The 22,077-nt window shown below is 41.2% G+C and overlaps 1 protein-coding gene across 2 annotated transcripts in view; it reads left to right on the plus strand.

Moving 5' to 3' along the window:
- tln1 (talin 1) overlaps positions 1 to 22,077 on the plus strand; it is a 237,027-nt gene that overhangs the window by 153,953 nt on the left and 60,997 nt on the right. For both annotated transcript variants that reach the window (XM_072252383.1, XM_072252384.1), the window contains exons 20-27: positions 2,651 to 2,945; positions 4,753 to 4,919; positions 7,263 to 7,391; positions 10,277 to 10,390; positions 13,346 to 13,459; positions 15,454 to 15,588; positions 16,310 to 16,438; positions 19,361 to 19,463. In XM_072252383.1, coding sequence (XP_072108484.1) covers positions 2,651 to 2,945; positions 4,753 to 4,919; positions 7,263 to 7,391; positions 10,277 to 10,390; positions 13,346 to 13,459; positions 15,454 to 15,588; positions 16,310 to 16,438; positions 19,361 to 19,463 — 1,186 coding nt within the window. The remainder of the gene's footprint in view (positions 1 to 2,650; positions 2,946 to 4,752; positions 4,920 to 7,262; positions 7,392 to 10,276; positions 10,391 to 13,345; positions 13,460 to 15,453; positions 15,589 to 16,309; positions 16,439 to 19,360; positions 19,464 to 22,077) is intronic.

Consider the following 22,077-nt stretch of genomic DNA (forward strand, 5'->3'; position numbering starts at 1 on the left):
AGAGACACCACTTTCGATACTCGGCAGGGGATGACCCAGCAGAAGAAAACCATAGAAGTCAGGTCTCTGGCACTGAGTCTGGCTCTGTTGTTCAAGAGGAAACTGGGGAGATGGGGCAAGCTGCAGTGTGCAGTGAGAGGGGATTCGTTGGTTAGGGGAACAGAAAAGAGGTTTCGTGGATGAGAATGAGATTCCTGGATGGTATGTTGTCTCCCAGGTTCCAGGGCCAGGGACATCTCAGATCGAGTCCACAGCATTCTTAAGTGGGAGGGTGATAATATGGAAAGTTGGATCAGCAACTTTGCCGATGACACCAAGATTAGAGGTGTAGTGTGGAAAACCATCAAAGCTTGCCCCAGGATCTGGACCAGATAGGAAAAATAGGCTGGAAAATGGCAGATGGAACTTAATGCAGACAAGGTGAGGTGTTCCACCTTGGGAGGACCAACCAGGGCAGGGCTTGCACCATGAGCAGTAGGGCACTGAGGAGTGAGGTAGAAAAGAGACATCTGAGAGTACAGATCCATAATTCCCAGAAAGTGGTGTCATAGGTAGGGAGGATCATAAAGAAAGCTTCTGGCACTTTGGCTTTCATCAATCAATATATTGTATACTGGATTTGTGATGTTATGTTGAAGTTGTGTAAGATGTTGGTGGGGCCTAACTTGGAGTATTGTGTAGAGTTTTGGTCACCTACCTACAGGAAAGATCGAAATAAGATTGAAAGAGTGCAGAGAAGATTTACAAGGACGTTGTGGGAACTTGAGGACCTGGGTTATAGGGAAAGATTGAATAGGTTAGAACTTTGTTCCCTAGAGCATAGAAGGTTGAGGGGAGACTTGATAGAGGTATACAAAATTATGAGGGGTATTAGTATTATTGTGTGCTGCATCGCAAGATGTGGGCTAACATGGTCTAATGACCGTGATTATTCTTGGCAAACTTTATTACAGAAGTGGTTTGTCATTGTCTTCTGGGCAGTGTCTTTACAAGATAGATAGATAGACATACTTTATTGATCTCGAGGGAAATTGGGTTTCGTTACAGTTGCACCAACCAAGAATATACAAGATGGGTGACCCCAGCCATTATCAGTACCCTTCAGAGATTGTCTGCCTGATGTCAGTGGTCACATAACCAGGACTTGTGATATGCACCAGCTGCTCACATGACCATCCACCACCCACTCCCATGGCTTCACGTGACCCTGATTGGGGGACTAAGCAGGTGATACACCTTGCCCAAAGGTGACTTGCAGGCTAGTGGAGGGAAGGAGCGCCTTTCACCTCCTTTAGTAGAGACGTACCTCCACCATGAGGGGTATAGAGAGGATAAATGTAAGCAGGCTTTTTTCCACTGAGGTTGGGTGAGATTTCAACTAGAAGTCATGGGTTAAGGGTGAAAGGTGAAATGTTTAAGGGGGACATGAGGGGAAACAACTTCACTCAGAGGGTGGTGAGAGTGTGGAATGAGCTGCCAGCACAAGTGGTGGATGTGGGCTTGGTTTCAACTTTTAACAGAAATTTGGAAAGGTACATAGATGGGAAGGGGTATGGAGGACTACGGTCTGGGCATCGGCCAATGGGACTCAGTATATTAATGGTTTAGCATGGACTAAATGGGCCATGTGGTCTGCTTCTATGTTGTGGTGTTCTATGACTCTGTTTATCAACCCCATTATCCTACCTTTACCTGGAACCTCTGACACTTTACTAATCAAGAACCTCTGCTATAAGTATACCAAATGGCTTGGCCACCACAGTGATCTATGACACACAATTCCACAGATTAACACCCTCTGGCTAAAGAAATTCCTCCTCATCTCTTTTCTATATAAACGTCCTTCTGTTCTGAGGCAGTTTCCTCCAGTCCTGGACTCCCCCAGTGTAGGAAATATCCGTTCCACGTCCACTCTATCTCAGCCTTTCAACATTCAATACATTTCAATTGGATACCCCCCCCCCACCCCTTCTTCTAAACTCCAGTAGGTACAGGCCCAGGGCCTAATCTGGCCTGAATCATGGTTGACCACGTTGGCTGAGACCAGACTGAAACCCGTTGCCGAGTACTCGTGTAGCACATAGGTTTCAACCAATGGAATTGGCTAGGCTAAAGCAAGCACAGTCTATAGATCATTGTAGCAGATAGCACAGTGTACCTCTGTTTTGCTCTTTGCTACAATTTTTTGAAAACATTGCAATGTCCTGACATTCAGAAATATGTAATGATTATTACATTACTTTAAGAAAAATTAAAATCACCTAATGATACCCAAGTTTAAAAAATGAAAACATTAAAGCAAACATGCATATTAAAAAATATTGTGTTCTAATAGACATTCAATCGTCTTTTTAATGACAAGTTGCTGGATTCCAAGAGGAGTCTTATGATGAAGCACTGTAGGGAAATTTGTAAAGGTGCTCAGTCAGCAGAATTGGAAGTTGTGTGTGTTTACAGGCACCTTGAAAGTTGCAAGCACTTAACAAAGGGAGATGCCTACAACTCTGGGTGAAATTGCAGCAAAATAGAGACCTACACATAATACAACCCATGTTACTCCAGTTCAAAAGTACCTCTGTTTCATATTGATTCACATTCATGACTTGATAAGGCCTGTAATAATTTAATTTTCCACCTTGCTTTACAATAGGTGGTGGCTCCTACCATCAGCTCTCCTGTCTGTCAGGAACAGCTGATCGAGGCTGGAAAACTCGTGGCAAAATCAGTAGAAGGATGTGTGGAAGCCTCGCAGGCAGCGACGAATGACGAGCAGCTGCTGAAGCAGGTCGGTGTGGCAGCCACAGCGGTGACACAGGCCCTCAATGACCTGCTGCAGCACATTAAGCTGTATGCCTCTGGAGGACACCCATCGGGACGATACGATCAGGCAACAGACACCATTCTAACAGTGACAGAAAACATATTCAGCTCCATGGGGGATGCTGGTAAGCAAGCTGGCGGTCGTGTACCATGTGTGCTAATGGGGAGCGGCTACTGAATGAAGAAATTAGTTTCTGTAATGAAGTATGGTTACTTTAAATTGAAAAGTGGAGTAATTTTTAAAACTTTATAATATTACATCTTGAAGGTGCCCAAATATTGCATTAGATTAGACCAAAATAATTCTCTCCGAAAAAGTTAAATATCCTGATGATTTTGCACTTCTGCTTGAGGTTTTGCTTGAGAACTGATGTTCAATCTCACTGACTGAAACATGCATAACTTTCTCAATTGCTGGTTTTACAAAATTAGCTTTATCAACGACCATTAGCAGATGGTTTGAGCACGACACTATGTGCTATTTCTCTTTGGTGATCATGCCAAGGATAACTGCGTGACGTTCTTCCTCTCCACCTGACCTTGGGTTATGGCCAGCAAGCTGTGGTTTATTGCCCCAGCTAAAATTACCTACAATTGCTCATGTCAAGGATAGAATAACTGACTGATTCGACTTTTTAAAATTATTGAACCAGTCATATGGTTGAATTTAATAACAGAGTGTATACAGTCTACAACCTGTAATTCTTACTCTTCACAGACATCCAAGAAATGGGGAAAAACCCCAAAGAATAAACGACAGAAAACATTAGAACCCCAAAGGTCCCCCCCACCTCCATCCAAAGCGTCCCTCCACCCACCCACGCAGAGGCAGCAGAAAATTCATCAGCCCTACCCCCTCTCCCTCCCCCTCACTTGCAAAAGCATCAACCTCCCACCTCCCAGCACCCATTATGCCAGCAATAGCAAAGCCCTGGAGACCATGATCTGGAGTCCATCAAAAACTACTGTCCATCACAACACTTGGACTTCTGAAACAGGCCCCCTCTCTCTCACTAGTGAGGGGGGATAGAGAGATATCGGTCCCGCAACAGCGATGGTGAGACTAACGGCTCGCTGTTTCAATGTTACAATCTGCTGCGTCGCTTGTCTGAGTTCCCCGACTCGAGGGACCAACAGACTCTCGCTCTCCATCGAGAGAAAGAATGAGGGAGGTTGTTCAAGTGCAGGGGCCCTTCTTTCGACAGCAGTGTACACTGCCTGCTGTCTCGATGTTTCAGTTTCCCGTGGCACTTCAGTCAGCTACGTTGGTGAGGAATCGAGTCGTCCACAGGGCCCCACCCCAAAGGCGCACGTCTTCCAGGCCGCACCTGGTGATATTGAAATACCAGGGTGCTCGGCGAGTTCCAAAAGTGAGAACCCACCACCCACGAAGAACCATAGTTTGAGCTACAGCTGTAGATTCCAGATACCAACAGAACCCCAGCCACCTTGAAAAGAGAAAATAGATAAGAGAAGAGAAGAATATGCTGTTTTGCAGACGATCTGGAAGAAGTCACTCGGGTCTGCAAAGATCTCTGACACCATTTTTAGCTCCACCCACTCTGTGATATTTTTTACTCTGTGTGATAAATAGCCTATCAATGCCGAGTGATAAAGCACCACAGCACAGGAATGGGCCCCTTGGCCCATCTAGTCCATGCTGAATTATTATTCTGAATTCGTCATTTATTTATACTCACTTTGATAAATAGTTTGTGATATTAAGTGAATAATCTGGACTTTCAAAGTCTATTAAATTTTCTCGAGAGTAGCAGGTTATCTTTCAATCAGTTTATTGTTTTATGATATTTATTTGGTGTCCGCCTTGGCGTATCTACCTTTAACCCAAGGCTGTTGCACAAAGATGAACATAGCTGAACTTTTGTCTGGAATATTGATTGAATATTAAATGCAATCTTTCTCCCAAAATAGGTGAGATGGTGAGACAGGCTAGAATTCTGGCTCAAGCTACTTCAGACTTGGTCAATGCTATTAAAGCTGATGCAGAAGGTGAATCAGATCTTGAAAACTCGAGGAAACTGCTCTCTGCAGCCAAGCTGTTGGCTGATGCCACAGCCAAGATGGTGGAAGCTGCAAAGGTAATGCTGAGGATTTTGATCCATTCATGCTCTAGTCCAAGTCAAGAGTATCTCCGATACTTATTTAAACATATGTCCAACTTCACTAAATTTAACATTACCCACACCCTATACATTTTAATTTGTAATGGCATTGCTTATTATGTTCATCATTTCTCCACCTCTTTAAAATTGGATGTATTTGTACAGTAATTCAGTGCAACTTCAGAAGAGCTGATATAATTTTGGAGACGAGTCATAAAGTATTTTAGGGTTTATTTTTTGAAACTTTGCAATTGGTTGATAACTTGATCGGAGTTGGTAATGCATGTATACTTTTCCTGTTCTGCTCAAACTGTTTTATTTTCACCTTGATTAGTTAACCTGAAACTTTGAGCTCTATTCCATTAAAGCTGACTGAGTTTTGTGTCCAGGAGCAACTGAAATGAACTGAAGTTTAGCACGAATTATTTCTAAGCTTTGAGAAAAATCAATCCAATTTCTCACTAGAGTGAACTATGCACCTTTACTATTTTTAATAGCCTTCTGAGGAGGAGAGAGAATGTTTGAATGCTTAGCAAGATTTGAAAAAAAGAATTTTCTGTTTTAATTTGGCAATTTGTCATGATGATTGGTAGCTGAAAATTCATCCTGGGTTCTAAAAAGCAGGACTGACTTGGAAAAAGGGGAGACTTAAAGGCAGCATAATAGCATTGCGGTTAGTGCAATGCTTTACAGTGCCAGTGACCCAGGTTCAATTCCCGCCACTGACTGTAAGGAGGAGAATGTGACTGTGTGAGTTTCCTCCAGGTACTCTGGTTTCCGCCCACATTCCAAAGGTTTCTGGATTAGTAGATAATTAGTCACATGTAATCGGGAGACATGGACTCACTGGGCAGGAAGGGTCTGTAACCATAATCTCTAAAATAAAACTAATCTCTGAAACTAAAATACTGAACTTGCATTTATAATTGTACTTGCCTTTCATGGTTGTTTGAGAACATTCTAAGTTATTTTAAAACTAATGAAGTTCTTTGGAGACACAATATGAGAAAGTAAATTAGATTTGTGGGAGCTGTCTTGTCCAAAAATGTTATAGGATTTGATGTTGTGCATTAGAAAAGTGTTTTTCTTGTCACAGTAGATGAAAGTCACTCTGGGTAAGGAATCCCCCTAAATAATTTAGATTTTAGATGAAAGTACACTCTTGTGCATGTCACAAACAAGAGAAAATCTACAGATGCTGGAAATCCAAGCCACAAATACAAAATGCCAGAGGAACTCAGCAATCCAGGCAGCATCTATGGAAAAGAATAAACAGTTGATGTTTCAGGCCGAGATTCTTCATCGGTACTGGAAAAAAAAGATAAGGAGTCACATTGACTGTACTCTTTTTCCATAGGTGCTGCCTGGCCTGCTGAGATCTTCCAGCATTTTGTGTGTGTTTCTTGTGCATGTGCAGTTTTGTCTTAGAAGATTGGTTTGTATTGGTGCACTAAATTTCTGTGATAGATTTTCAAAAATATTTTTTGATTTCAACAAAATGCATATTTGGGGAAAAAAACTTAATTTTCCTCATCCAGTATGATCCAAATTGCAATATGCACTTCTAATTTGAAAAGTGACCATGTTTGGAAATGAAAGGGTATACTTTTCATGGCAACAGTACAAAGTAAAACAACGCTTTCAAATGAACAGAATTGCAATTGTGACTCTGTGCTGGAAATTCATATCATATCCATTAGCTTTAAGCTTCTCTGTGGAATGGCAGCTTGTTGTGGTCCTGAGATCCCGAGAGCAATGCCATCTAGAGCTATGCTCCTGGTAGGGTCACCCATGGCGGTAAGGTCGAGGGTGATGAGGTCCCTGAAAAAGAACAATCCAACCAAGACCTCAACAGTGGAAGAGGCGGATGAAGTTACTTCGAACTCAACGGCTGTGAAGGCGGATGAAGACTGTAACAAATCCATCAGCTCCAATCGTCATGATTTCCATTCCTTTGGAATCAGTTGGTTGATTTGTGAAGTATTGTGTGCTTCTTGGAGTGCAACATCAAGTACACGTTAAACAAATACACGCACAGGCATCTTCGCTCTGAGGGCCACTTCTTCAGAACGAAGACCATCATCCTCGAGCTCAAGGGATAGCCACGATGACGACGCTTAGCTTTAAGGGAAAAAGATGGACTACTTTCAGTGGGAAAATATTAATAACTCCTCATTCGTGTGCAGATTGATTTGCTGTATATTTCTAGAGTTTTCTTTATTTTGTCTGTTGTTGGTACTTAGATCTTGGATCTGTTAATGAAAGATCAAGAAGTGATTTTACATTGAATGAATCCTAATTAAGTTTCATTGTTTGTAGGGTGCAGCAGCTAATCCTGACAGTGAGGAGCAGCAGCAGAAGTTGAGAGAAGCAGCTGAAGGTCTACGTATGGCCACCAATGTTGCAGCACAGAATGCCATTAAAAAGAAATTGGTGAATAAACTGGAGGTGGGTAGAGAATACAGAGAGTTTTGGGAATAATTGACTTCAGAGTTCAGTAACAAGGTGTAACCATAGAAACCATAGAAAAACTACAGCACAAAAACAGGCCTTCCTTCTTGGCTGTGCCGAACCATTTTCTACCTAGTCTCACTGACCTGTATACGGACCATATCCCTCCGTACACCTCCTATCCATGTATCTGTCCAATTTATTCTTAAATGTTAAAAAAGAACCCACATTTACCACCTCGTCTGGCAGCTCATTCCACACTCCCACCACTCTCTGTGTGAAGAAGCCCCCCCTAATGTTCCCTTTAAGCTTTTTCCCCTTCACCCTTAACCCATATCCTCTGGGTTTTTTTTCTCCCCTTGCCTCAGTGGAAAAAGCCTGCTTGCATTAACTCTATCTGTACCCATCATAATTTTATATACCGCTATCAAATCTCCCCTCATTCTTCTACACTCCAGGGAATAAAGTCCTAACCTATTCAACCTTTCTCTGTAACTGAGTTTCTCAAGTCCCGGCAACATCCTTGTAAACCTTCTCTGCACTCTTTCAACCTTATTAATATCTTTCCTGTAATTTGGTGACCAAAACTGAACACAATACTCCAGATTCGGCCTCACCAATGCCTTATACAACCTCATCATAACATTCCAGCTCTTATATTCAATACTTTGATTAATAAAGGCCAATGTACCAAAAGCTCTCTTTAGGACCCTATCTACCTGTGACACCACTTTTAGGGAATTTTGTATTTTCCCAGATCCCTTTGTTCTACTGCACTCCTCAGTACCTTGCCATTTGCCCTGTATGTTCTACCTTGGTTTGTCCTTCCAATGGACAATACCTCACACTTGTCTGTATTAAACTCCATCTGCCATTTTTTAGCCCATTTTTCCAGCTGGTCCAAGTGTAGATTTTAATGTGAACCTGATTGGCCTTAAAGCTTAGATTAAGATGGTTTAGTTGTTAAATGCAAAAATTAATCCTGGGAGCACTAATGAGAAAGGCCTTGGATTTGGTTTTTGCTGCAATGCCACTTCAAACATCCTGAGCCGCAACATTTCATTGGTCTCGATGTTCGTTAATGCAGAATGAGGTGACAATGGTTTGGATGTGAGCTTTTCGGGTTCAAAATAAAGAGTAGGTATTAACTAAGAAAAATAACTGGCTGACATGCTCTCCCAAGTTGATTATTTCAATTCCAGTCCACTCAACCACATCTTCCACCAATCCAAGCTCTGTTTCTAGCTTATAGTAAGCCTGTTAATCCAGTACCTGTCCTTTGTGATCTATATTGACTTCTAGTTCAGCATTAGTTAACAAAAGAATGCAAGCGATAGAACAGGAGTAGGCATGCAGCTTCTCATACCTTTTCCACCATTTGCTAAGCCCACAATTGATATTTTACTCCGTGCATGACTTCCCCGATACTGCCCCTGTCCCTTGAGATCTAAAAATCTACTGATCCCTATCTTCAACATATTTAGCAACTGAGCCTCAAAAACAATCTCCGGTATAAAATCCCAATGATTCACTACTCTGAGTGGAAGTAAGTCTTCTGGTCTCTATACTGAATGGCTGAACCCTTATTTGAGACAATAACCCTGTTTCCATTTACTGTAGCCAGAGACATCCTAAACAGTGCTGTTTCCCATCCACCCTCACAGCCCTCCATTGTCACATCCCCTAAGAATTCTGAATGCTTCAATCCGATCATGTATCATTCTTGCAAACTCTTAATTATCTGAATTTAACATTGCGGTCCTTGTTCTTAATGAATGATTACATTTCCAATTTAATGCCTGGTCTAACAGAGTTCTAGTTCAAATGCCAAAAGGACCATTTACAAATCTGAACTCTGGAGAATCTAGAAATAAAATGACAACGTGAGTTAAAAAAGCAGATATGAGGTGTTTACGTACTATATCCAGTTGGCTCACTAACTCTACTTGCAGGTTTACAAAGCCTGTTATGACCCTTATCAGAATCAGGTTTCATGTCATGAAATCTGTTGTTTTGCAGCAGCAGCAGTACAGTGCAAGACATAAAAATCACTATAAGTTGCAAAAGAGGGTTAATAATGGACTGTCACAAATCTGATGGTAGATGGTAGCTGTTCCTAAGCTGTTGAGTGTGGGCCATCAGGCTCCTGTACCACCACCTTGTTGATAGGATTGCCAAGAGAGCACCTCCCAGGTGGTGAGGGTCCTTAAGAATGTATGCTGGCTCTGAGGCATCATATCTTTGAAGATGTCCTTGCCCTCAGCACCCAGCACATGCCCTCTTCTCATTGCTCCCATCAGGGAAGAGGTCTAGGAGCCTGAAGGCATCCACTTAACAATTCAGGAATAACTTCTTCCCCTATGCCATCCAATTTCTGAGTGGACATTGAACCCATGAACACTACCTCACTATCTTTTTTTTTGCTTTTTGCAATACTTATTTAATTTAACTTTTTTAATACATATACTTACTGTAATTAACAGTTTTTATTATGTATTGCAATATACTACTGCCGCATAACAACAAATTTCATGACATACGCCAGTGATATTAAACCTGATTCTGATGGTGGGAAGAGTTGGGCCCGTGATGAAGCCCATTTGTGATGGGCTGCTGTTGTCAGCTCTAGACAACAAAGGTAAGTAGTAAAAACAAAGGTTTAGTAATAAAACCTTTTAATGTATTTGCTGTGTGAAGTTCAGATGTATACTTTTGAAATCTGTACCATCTAACATTTCTCCAACTACTGAGTCTTTTTTTTCATTCTGGAACTCTGTATGGTTATCAAACTTGTCCAGTTCATTCACAATGAGCTGATGTGGTAAAGAATACAAGAGCTAACAAATTGTGATCTTATTTACAATGTGACTTTTTCTTTCTAGAACGCAGCAAAACAGGCTGCAGCTGCTGCCACACAGACAATTGCAGCTGCTCAGAATGCTGCTTCATCCAACAAGAACCCTGCCACCCAACAGCAGATGGTTCAAAGTTGCAAGGTGAGATCCGGTATTACTGTCATCAGTAGCAGGATTGTGGTTGTCATACGATGAAGGAAGATGCTTGACTTCATCCCCAAGCTTCTGTTGATGTTTGAGAGTCATTTTTAAGACGGTATTTTGAAGAGCTATTTGGTGGCAATTGTTTAGTTTAAATCAGCGTTACTGAAGCAGCTCATGACAAAATGATTCTGGCGATCTTGTGTTCCGTCAGTAAATTTGTCTGTTTGTTTATTGCAATTAAAGCCTACTTTTTAGTTTTTGATTATATTGTCTCCCAAGTTTGTGCCCATCTTCCCTCATTGACCAATGCAATAGACAATAGGTGCAGGAGTAGGCCTTTCGGCCCTTTGAGCCAGCACCGCCATTCACTGTGATCATGGCTGATCATCCACTATTAGTATCCAGTTCCTGCCTTATCCCCATAACCGGTGATTCTGCTATCTTTAAGAGCTCTATCCATCTCTTTTTTGAAAGCATCCAGAGACTTGGCCTCCACAGCCTTCTGGGGCAGAGCATTCCATATATCCACCACTCTCTGGGTGAAAAAGTTTTTCCTTAACTCCGTTCTAAATGGCCTACCCCTAATTCTTAAACTGTGGCCTCTGGTTCTGGGCTCACCCATCAGCGGGAACATGCTTCCTGCCTCCATCATCCCTTAATAATCTTATATGTTTCAATAAGATTCCCTCTCACCCTTCTAAATTCCAGAGTATACAAGCCCAGTCGCTTCAATCTTTCAACATATGACAGTCCCGCCATCCCGGGAATTAACCTTGTGAACCTACGCTGCACTCCCTCAATAGCAAGAATGTCCTTCTTCAAATTTGGAGACCAAAACTGCACACAGTACTCCAGGTGTGGTCTCACCAGTCTGATGATGTACTGGGGCCAGCCTGCATGTGTTGTCAGGCTTCTGGCCCAATATAGCATGCTCACAACTTCCTAACCCTAATCTGTACATCTTTTGCAATGTGGGAGGAAACCAGAACACCAGAAAGAAAGTTGTTGATACAAGGGATATGCAACAAGGGTTCCGGTGCAAATGTGTTGGGTTTCTTCCCCAACACAAAACTAAAACTGCCCAAATCAAAGTATCGGATGGCCATCTTGTTTGACAATGACCAATGCAGGCCACTTGCTCTTGTTTGCATATTTGCGGAAGTGTGTAAAATTAAGCCCTGATCCAAACATTGCCAATTTGATTGCAAGCCCAATGACTTGTAAATGTGGTGATACCAGGCCTGATTGCATATAGTTGGGCATTGTCAGGTTCAGGGTGGGTAACCGTGCTCTGAACTGCAGCCTTTGTATAGTTGACAGCGCCAGTTTTCTCAGTGCCTGTCTCTGATTCCTTCACAATGAGGCAGCCTGAGCAGATTTTAGCTGTGACTTAACCTAAGGCCAGAAGTTCTTCTGTGATGACTTCTCTTCCTTCCTCTTAGTGCGAACACGGATGTTGCCCGAGTACTTCTCCTGCCTTCCTAATCTTCTGCCTAATTGTGCTGCCCCCCAGTGGCAGAATGCAGAAAAATATGTTCACTTTCTACTGAGAGTGCAGATGCTGAAAATCCTGGGCATCACACACAAATTGCTGGAGGAACTCGGCAGATCAGACGGCACTTACGGAGAGAAATAAGCAGTCAATATTCAGTCCCTTAATTTCCAATCCCGATGAAGGGTCTCAGCCCAAAACATTGTTTATTTCCCTCTGTAGAAACTTTATACTTTATTGCCGCCAAACAATTGATACTGGAACGTACAATCATCACAGCGATATTTGATTCTGTGCTTCCCGCTCCCTAGATTACAAATCGACAGTAAATATTAAAAATTTAAATTATAAATCATCAATTATACTGCCTGATCTACAGAGTTCCACCATCACTTTGTGTGTGTGTTGATATCATTAAGTATTTTTTTGTTTCATCCATTATCTTCACTCATCTATGACAGTACCATATTCCCACCAATTCTACCCCTAAAACTACACTCAGCTACACACCAGTGGCAACTTGCTGTGAACAAGCCAACCTGCACATCTTTGAGGTGTGAGAACCAACTGGCACTCCGGAGAATATATATCCATGCTGCTGGAGGGGAAATTCGTAAACTCCACACAAAGGCAGAGACGAGGATTGAACTCTGATTTATTTGTCGCTATATCGATTTGTTTATTTATCGACACAGCGTGGAGTAGGCCCTTCAAGCCACGTCACCCCAGCAATGGCACAACCCTGATTAACCCTAACCTAATCGCGGGACAATTTACTAACCCTCCCCAGTACATCTTTGAACTGTGGGAGGGAAGCGGAGCACCCGGGGAAAGCGCACACATTCCGTGGGGAGGACGTACAGTGACTCGGCACAGGGATTGGGCTCTGAACTCTGGAGTGCCCCAAGCTGCAGTAGTGACCCTTTAAATGCTACGCTGCTGTTTGCTGGAGCTGTGAAAACGGAGACAACTAGATGCTCCATTGTGGTATCCTTGAATACAGTTCATTAACCTCATCCAATATTACCGATCTCCATCACTTCCCTAATCTCATTACTGATTCTGTACTCCAGAAGGCATTACCTAAATCATTGCTGCTCCCTCGAGTGTTCTTAGATTGATGTTTCATATTTCCCTAAAATGACTGAGGCTAAATTCCCCTGTTTCCCTGTTATTTCCCTGTTAGGAGAATGGGGTTGAGGGGGAAAGTAAATCGTCCAAAATCAAACGGCAAAGCAGACACAATGGGCTGAATGGCCTAATTCTGCTCCCATGTCTTATGGCTAGAGGCATTCTGCTCAGATGGCTTGAAAAGTTTTCCTCATCCGGCTGGTTGTTTTTGAAATGCAAGGTTTAAGATTGCTTAGTGCTTATTTTAAACATGATTTTGTATTTACAGTCTGGTGCAGAAGAGATCCCAATACTCAATGCTTATTTAAAATATGATTTTGTATTTACAGTCTGTTGCCGAACAGATCCCGATGCTGGTCCAAGGTGTGCGTGGTAGTCAGTCACAGCCAGACAGTCCGAGTGCACAGCTGGCTCTCATTAGTGCAAGTCAGAACTTCCTTCAGGTAACAGAATGTCTGTAAATGGTCCGTGTTCTCTTTGTCTAAGACATGATCACAATTTGAATAAGTTTTAAAAAGTGAAAAGGTAATGTTGTGTCTTTAAAAAGTAAAATTTCTAACTATACCACTTTGAATGTGTTATCCATGTTCTGGAGGTAAAAGAAACATGAAAACATGCTTTTTGCCATGGTCTGGGCCAAATCTTGGCTAGGAGCTGTGTAGCTTTTTACAAACACTTGCAGTTTTATGGAAAGAACAATATTGCATATTAGCAAATAATCAAGAATGTGGTGATTTAGTCGGAGTCGGGGCTGTTAGCTGTTGTTAGTTCTGAGCAAAGCAAGTCTTTTGAACTCCGTGGCAACTGGTTTACAGCCAAATAGACTTTTGAGTTCACTTCTCCAAACACCTCCATAACGCACAATCCTACTGTGTTGATGGTGATTGTGTAAATGAAAGGTGGAGAGCAGGCTGTCTCATAGATTTACAGGTAACCATTATCCTGCGATGTCATAGTAACAAAATAGTTCATTTACAGGCTACTAAACCTGTTTCAGGTGGCATACATGCTGACAAGTTTAACTCCTTTCTAACCAAGCTGAATTTCTGTCTGCAAATCCTCTCCACTATTTACACTATCTGTTGTATGTTTGTGATCCCTATGTCTCATCTTCTGCTGAAGCCTTTGACACGTGCTTTTATTACCAGCTAAATAAGAGTTCAGCATGAACTAGATGGGCCGAAGGGCCTGCAGGCTGTAGTGCTGTGACTCTATGACTTTGAAAGGACAAGGGTAACGTTCACCTGACCAGCCTTGTGTCTGCCACCATTTATAAACCTGATCTTATCCATAAGTGACTATTCTGTATCAGCCCTTGTTTTATATTGATCCCTGTGATTGCTGAACTAAATTTGTTTGTTAACCTAAACTAAGGCAGTCCAGACCTTTAAGATTTAAGATTCTCATTAATTCCTTCCACCTCAGTAAATCCTTCCACCCTTGACTTCAAGAATTTAACACTGCACTGTCCTGGGATACATGTACAGGCCCCTGTCCCTTCTCCTCATTATTGCTGGCTACATCTTCTGCTAAGTTGGCCACAAACACTGAACTGATCATCCTACACATGTTGTCCTTTTCTCTCTCGTGCTTAGCCCTTGTGCTCCCTTTTGCTGTCTGTGTGCTGAACCCTGTCTTACAGTCATCTCAGGATCTAACTTAAAATCGCTGTTCCATTAGCTTGATATGAATGGTTATCATTTCATAGCCCTGTGTATCAATATGTATTATCTTACATTAAAGCCACTTTATTTACAAATCCAACGTTTCTCATAACTATCTTGTTGAGTTGCCTGGACTGCAGTCCATCTCCATCCAGGACTAAACCTGGCCTGCAAGGAGATCTCCTCCTATTGTGCTTTATCCCTTTCCTCAATCTCTGGCCCACGCTTTCTGCTTCATTTAGTAACTTGTACTTCAATGTGATCCTGGAACTGCTAGCTGATCATCCATACTCAGGAGATGTTTAAACTTTTTACAAACAAGATGGGAGAATAAGATATGCAGAGGACCTGATATCAGTGCAAACTCTCAGATGCTAGCTTTGAGTAATAGAGGTTCTGAGATACAACACATTTTTCCGGATTAATTATTGGTAGCTAATTTGAATACTTTTATGAATTTCAATTTATAGTTTATTATCTATAAAATTTACATGGCTAGCATTGATAACATACGATGTTGCATGTGGAAAAATATTTCATTTATCCATTTACCTTTTGCTTTGGTATAAATCCAATTCTGTAGGAAACACAGGGTTAGCTATACTCTGTAAAGATTGCTGGCATTTTGCAGCTGCCCTGAAGGTACATAACATGCATCCATTGATGAATGCAGTGTCTGTTTGCTACTTCTCAAAAACACTAAACTAGAACCCTTCAGTGTGGTGACAAGTGAAGCTATATTGCATTGTACTTTTATCAACCTTGTTTTGCAGCCTGGTGCAAAAATGGTAGCCGCTGCCAAGGCTACAGTACCTACTATCGGAGACCAGGCCTCAGCCATGCAGCTGAATCAGTGTGCTAAGAACCTAGCAAATGCGTTACAAGAGCTGCGAACAGCTGCACAGAAGGTGAGTGGGATACTTATGACCTTGATTTGGAGCTACCTCTAATAGCCAACAGGAGAGCACTGTGCTGTGTTTCCATGGAGAGTATTGGGATTGGGTGTCAAAAATCCATGATAAAGAAATATGCGTATTTGGTACTCCTTCCCGTGTGCGTGCGCCTGGTATTTGTATTTGGACATTATTTGAGTTTGCAAAGAGTACACTGAATTATCTTTAGAACAACGTAGCATTTAATTATTCCTTTCAAATTTTCTCTTCCATTTCTAGCCTTTGATTGGTATTTTAATAGTCATCCACATTTTCCTAGTTATCAAATTACCTCCTCGAAAATAATTGAAAAAATTGTTTAGCGGATCATTCAATTTCAGACTATTTAAATTAAAAAGACAAAGGTAAATCTTTAATTAATTTAAGACCAATAATTCAAGATTCAAAATACATTTATTATCAGAGTATGCCTACAGCATACAGCCCTGACATTTGTCTTCCCACAGACAGCCATGAAACAAAGAAAGCTATTCAAAGAAAAACATCAACCCCTCCCCCCCCACGCAAAAAAAAATCATGCCAATGGCAAAAAAAGTGCTCAGCTCAATCTAGCGGTGCTGTACATTATCTACAGGCCACATGTTGTCTTTGATTGTATTTGCAATATATGTATCAGCTTGATAAATTACTACAGTAATTTTTTCTGTCAGTTAAATCAGTGCTGTTTTCCACACAGGCTCAAGATGCCTGTGGCCCCTTGGAAATAGATTCCGCCCTGAATCAGATCAGAACACTGGAAAAAGACCTGCAAGAAGCAAAGGCCAATGCTGCTGAAGGGAAATTGAGACCCCTGCCTGGTGAAACGGTAATGAGTCCCACTGTTTTGTTCTATATTTGATCGATCAATAAAGATTTGAGCATCTTGACGCAAATAGTCATTATATCCTTAATCAAATGTGATGGATTCAGTTCACAATGACAAAGCAATGTTATAAGGTATAAATAGGTACATATGAAATTTCATGCTGTTGGAAGGTATATTTATTCTTTCAGGAGGATATATTGGATACTGTTCTAGATTACATAAAACTGGATGTGAAGCAAGCTCCTGAAACAAATTCTTGCATAAAATCTGAACTGTTTATTCAGGGTATCCATCTGTTCATTCCTTTCTGGGTTCCAAAGGCTTGCTGAACAAACAAATTTGTAAGGCATACAAAGGATGGTTAAAATGAATGAATCTTTTCAGTTCTTGGGAACAAATTAGTCTCTTCTAAAAACTTTGGAATGAAGTATACCCTCATTAAAGAACCTAATTGAAACTAAATGTGTTAACCTTTGAAATGGATGCTGTTGTTAGGCTCTTCAAGCAAGTGTCTGCACTTCACAGCTAGCAAATTGGTGTCTATTAGTTAACTTTCATATAACCAGCTGAGCAACAGGAGGAGGAGGGGCATTATTACCCATACTCCCATCTGTGGTGAGCTCCAGTCTTCAGCCCAACATCACTTTTCTGCTGTCTCCCAATGCCTCTTGATTTCCTTGTCATTTAAATATCCATTGATTTCTGTGTTGAATGAATTCTAAAGGATCAGAGTTCTGAAAGAATAAATTCTTCCTTGCCAGTTTTCCTAATTGTAGATTTTCAAACCTTGTCAGGTTGTTCCAAATGCTGTTTCATTGGTAACTTACAAAGTAGCAGGAAATCACAGAACAAGTGAGTCACTTTAGACATCACCATGTGCCATGTCATATGAAGTAAGCGATCATGGTCTTATGACCATGATTGTCCTTCGTAAGCTTTTTTTCTACAGAAGTAGTTTGCCATTGCTGCCTTCTGGGCAGTGACTTTACAAGACAGTTGACCCCAGCCATTATCATTACTGTTCAGAGATTGACTACCTGGTGTCAGTAGTCGCGTAACCAGGACTTGTGATATGCACCAGCTGCCCATGTGACCATCCACCATCTACTCACGACCCTGATCCTGGCCGGGGGTGGGGGGGCGGTGTGGCTAAGCACGTACTACGCCTTGCCCAAGAGTGACCTGCAGGCTAGTGGAGAGACGGAGTGTCTTATACCTCCTTTGGCAGAGACATTTCTCCACCCTGCCACCCAATTCAGACACTACCATCAAGGATTATTGCAATGGCTTTGATTTGTTATCAAATAATATCCCTAACACTCAGGGCTTTTGTTCCCTTGGGCTATTCCTTTCTTAATGAAAGAGAACACAGGTGTGGTTAAAAACAGACTAACTACTGAGTAGATTTTAGTGCAGAATAGGTTGAAGAATAGAACTTGGGAAGGTAAAGTGATTTACTAGTACAGGTCGACCTTCACTAGTCCGGCCCCTTTGGGACCTGAGGAGTGCCGGGTTAGTGAAAATGCTGATTTACATTAAGCATAATCAGTGCCCGATTATCAAAGGAACCGAACTACAGGTAGTCGGATTAGTGAAGGTCGACCTGTATTGGCAAATGATGGAGAATAGCAATTAAAGTGCTTAAAATATTAGAAGGAATGGAGGAAAGGTATGAAGTGCTAACGTGAAAGAGCAAACTTAAAAACTCCTGATAACTCTGGGGTAAAATAAAATTTTCATAGTCTTTGTAGTCATATGGGATGGAAATGAGCACTTCCTGCCATCATGTTTGTCCCGACCACAAGTATACTGCATATAGTTCTGCCAAATAAAGAGTGTTGAGACACTGAAGAGGATGCTGAGAGGATTTATAAGGATGGTGCTAGAAACATTAGTGGATACAATTGGAGAGGTTGAATATACAAAGTCACTTTTCCCTTAAAGTTGACTGAGGGGGTGGCTTAGTGGGAACCATTAAAGCTATAAAAGATTTAGATAGAGTCGGTAGAATGTTTATACTTGCAAAGAACTGGACTGATGAAGGGCCTCTGCCCAAAATGTTGATTGTTTATTCTTTTCCATGGCCTGCTGAGTTCCTCCAGCATTTTGTGTGTGTTGCCTCGGTACTAATGATGTTAGATTGCCATTGAAGAATCCAGCTAGAACTCGATGTTTACCCAAAGTGTGGGACATGCGTCACTCACTTCCTAGCACAGCAATAATAAATGCATTTTACAAGAATCTAGATGAGATACTGGTAGCAGAGGATCTGGAGGGTTGTGCTTATAGGTATGGATGAGTGATAATTGGAAGAGATGAAAATGAAGGTGTGGATGCCTGCACGGACTGGTTGTGTTGAAGGTGTGTTCCTGTGCAGTAAGCACTGTATAATCCACTCTGAGCCTAAGCATGAATATGGTTATTAATTAGCAGTCAGAAATGAATTGGGACAGTTAATGTTTACAAAAAAAATCTGATTTATGATAACACTTAGAATATTACAGTTTTCTTATTGCAGAGCAAATGGTCATTTGGAAATCTCTGCTGGCTCTTGAACAATCACATCAGATGCATTCCCCTACATATTTCCTTGTAACCTACTTGCACCCAGCTCCTCCTTGATTCCCTGCTATCCCACCCACACCTGGCTTAATTTACGATAGCCAATTAACCTACCAGCCAGCATATCCTTGGGGTATTAGAGGGAACGAAACACAGTCACTGAGATAGCCTGGCACTCAGGGTCGAAACTGGCTCGATGGAACTGTGAAGCAAAAGTGCCATCGCAGCAGTACTAACCTTACCTTCAAAACATATTCACGTGCTTTTAATAAATATTAGGTGCTATTATCACACTATATGTATTGTTCATGCAGCTGTAACCACTGGGGATGACGTTTTTCCTGTGTTTAATATCGACAGCTGGAGAAATGCTCCCAGGACTTGGGAAGTAGCACCAAGATGGTTGGTGCTTCCGTAGCTAAGCTACTGAGTGCCGTCACACAAGGAAATGAAAATTACACCGGTATGTTGTATGATTATGAAGGTATATTACAAGCAAGATGATCTGGCTTATAGATTTCTCTTGGGTTTCTAAATGAAAATATGTTGCATGTTATTTGAGAACATTCTCCTCGTATTTCAACCTTGCCTAAAATCCTTTGATCTGAGCTGTTAAAGCAACCTCTACATTTTCTTCCAATGATCTCTTCTGTGCTCCTTGCATGTCTTTGTTTTAAAATATCTTTCAGGAAGCATCTGTATATGCTGCCCTGAAGAAGGGTCTTGGCTGGAAATGTGAACTATCTATTCATTTCCACAGTTGCTGCCTGAAACTGCTGTGTTCCTCCAGCATTTTGTGTTTGTTTTATTATAGTAGGGTCAGTCACACTATACTGTCCTGCGTAAACATGCACCTCGTAATTTATGTCAACCTGTCAGTCTCCAGGCCAGGCCACTCAAGGACATGCTAACTTTATTTTGTGTCTATCTGCTGGATTGTAACTATATGTGCGGTGTGTGACTGAATGTACTTACATCTTGACCCCAGAGGAACGATGTTTTGTTTAGCTGTATACATGTGTATGGTTGAATGACAATGAACTTGAACTTAGTTACTAGCAGCTATGATAATTGACTCCGTGTAGATCAGTTTTCCTTTACAGATGCTCAGTCCAAAAAATGTGTGTCGTAAACCTGATCAAAATTTAATTTCTCTGAGACATTACATCAATCTGTTTCGATGTCTCTTTAGCGTAGGTTTAAAGGATGAGAAGAAACTTGCCACATTATGTGCATAAATGGACATTTTTGTCAGAGTGTGATACAGTCTACCAGCTGAGAGAGGAGATCTTTGGGACAGCCTTTATAAAATTCTGATCATCATTGGTCCTCAACTTCCTACCCTGGGAATCATATTAAAGAAGTTTGATTAACTGTTGGACCCATGAAAAGTGACCCTTTGAGTTGGTGCATCCTCCAGTAGAACAGATGTTTCAGCACTCACTCAACTTCAGTGATAGCAACCTTTGACGTCAGAGCATTGGGCCAAACATGACAATGTGTGAAGCTCCTGATGTGGCTTTCCTTTCTGGTTACGAACCGGTAAAAAGCTACTCAACCTTGCCCTTTCAGGAAATTGAATTTAGTTAAATTTTCCTGTTTTACCCTGCTGTGAGAAACTTTGTTTAGTTTAGGTAAAACAAAACCCACTATAGAAGTACAAGCTTTAGGAAGGGGTGGGGGGGAACCCTGAGATTTACTGAATTAAATTTTAATGATTAAATAATAAAATTTTGTCTTTTTGCAGGGAAAGTTGCAGAATTTCACCCACAGCTCAGTAATAAAATATTATATAATATGGAATCACTATCCATTATGTCTACAGAGTTATCCTGTTTGAGTTTGAAAGACTTTTTTTCAAGGTGGCCGACTTCATGCTGGAGGTGTGGAGATATAAGGAATATGTAATCGCTCCTTGCATTCCTAGGCACCGAAACAATTAAAATTTGCAAGATTTTCTGATAAATTTTATGTTAATAACTATGATCAAAGAGGAGGGTAAGAGGGGAAAAAATAATGGGAACTTGGGACAAATGTGAACAGGGGACTGAAGCTGAGATCAGAGAAAAGTGAATCCTGATAATCCGAGGGTGTGAAAAAACTTTGTTTTGGCATAATAGTTCAAAGTTACTCAAAGGAAAATGAGAGAATTGCTTTAAGAAGTTATTCAAGTATGCAGGGATCATTATTTTGTGAATACAAAAATGAATTGCTGCACTTTATGACAGAATAAGATTAGGGACTCCCAATTAAAAGGTGAGTTACGTACATTTTTCCCCACTCCATGCAGCTTTCAATACTAATAGTAATAAACGGTAAAATCAGTGCTTGTTCCTGGATAGTGCTACAGGATTTGAGTCAGACAGAATTCATCAATAACTGTGACATCACCTGACCTAGCCAACACTCTTTCTGTATATTTGCTAATTGAGATGACTCTTTGCTTATGAATGGAGTGTTAGAAGTGTTCCTCAGTCTTTTTCAGGAGGATGAACAGAGGGATCTCAGAATAATGGTGCATGGTTCCCTGAAGGTGGAATCTCGTGTGGATAGGGTGGTGAAGAAAGCTTTTGGTATACTGGCTTTTATAAATCAGAGCATTGAGTATAGGAGTTGGGATGTAATGTTGAAATTGTATAAGGCATTGGTGAGGCCAAATTTGGAGTATTGTATGTAGTTTTGGTCACCGGATTATAGGAAAGGTGTCAATAAAATTGAGAGAGTACGGAGGAGGTTTACTAAAATGTTGCCTGGGTTTCATCTCCTAAGTTACAGAAAAAGGTTGAACAAGTTAGGTCTTTATTCTTTGGAGCATAGAAGGTTGAGGGGGGACTTGACAGAGGTATTTAAAATTATGAGGGGGATAGATAGAGTTGACGTGGATAGGCTTTTTTCCATTGAGAGTGGGGGAGATTCAAACAAGAGGACATGAGTTGAGAGTTAAAGGGCAATAAGTTTAGGGATAACATGAGGGGGAACTTCCTTACTCAGAGAGCGGTAGCTGTGTGGAACAAGCTTCCAGAAGAAGTGGTTGAGGCAGGTTTGATGTTGTCTTTTAAAGTAAATTGGATAGGTAT

Source organism: Mobula birostris, chromosome 3, assembly GCF_030028105.1.
Source record: "Mobula birostris isolate sMobBir1 chromosome 3, sMobBir1.hap1, whole genome shotgun sequence".
Lineage (NCBI taxonomy): Eukaryota > Metazoa > Chordata > Chondrichthyes > Myliobatiformes > Myliobatidae > Mobula > Mobula birostris.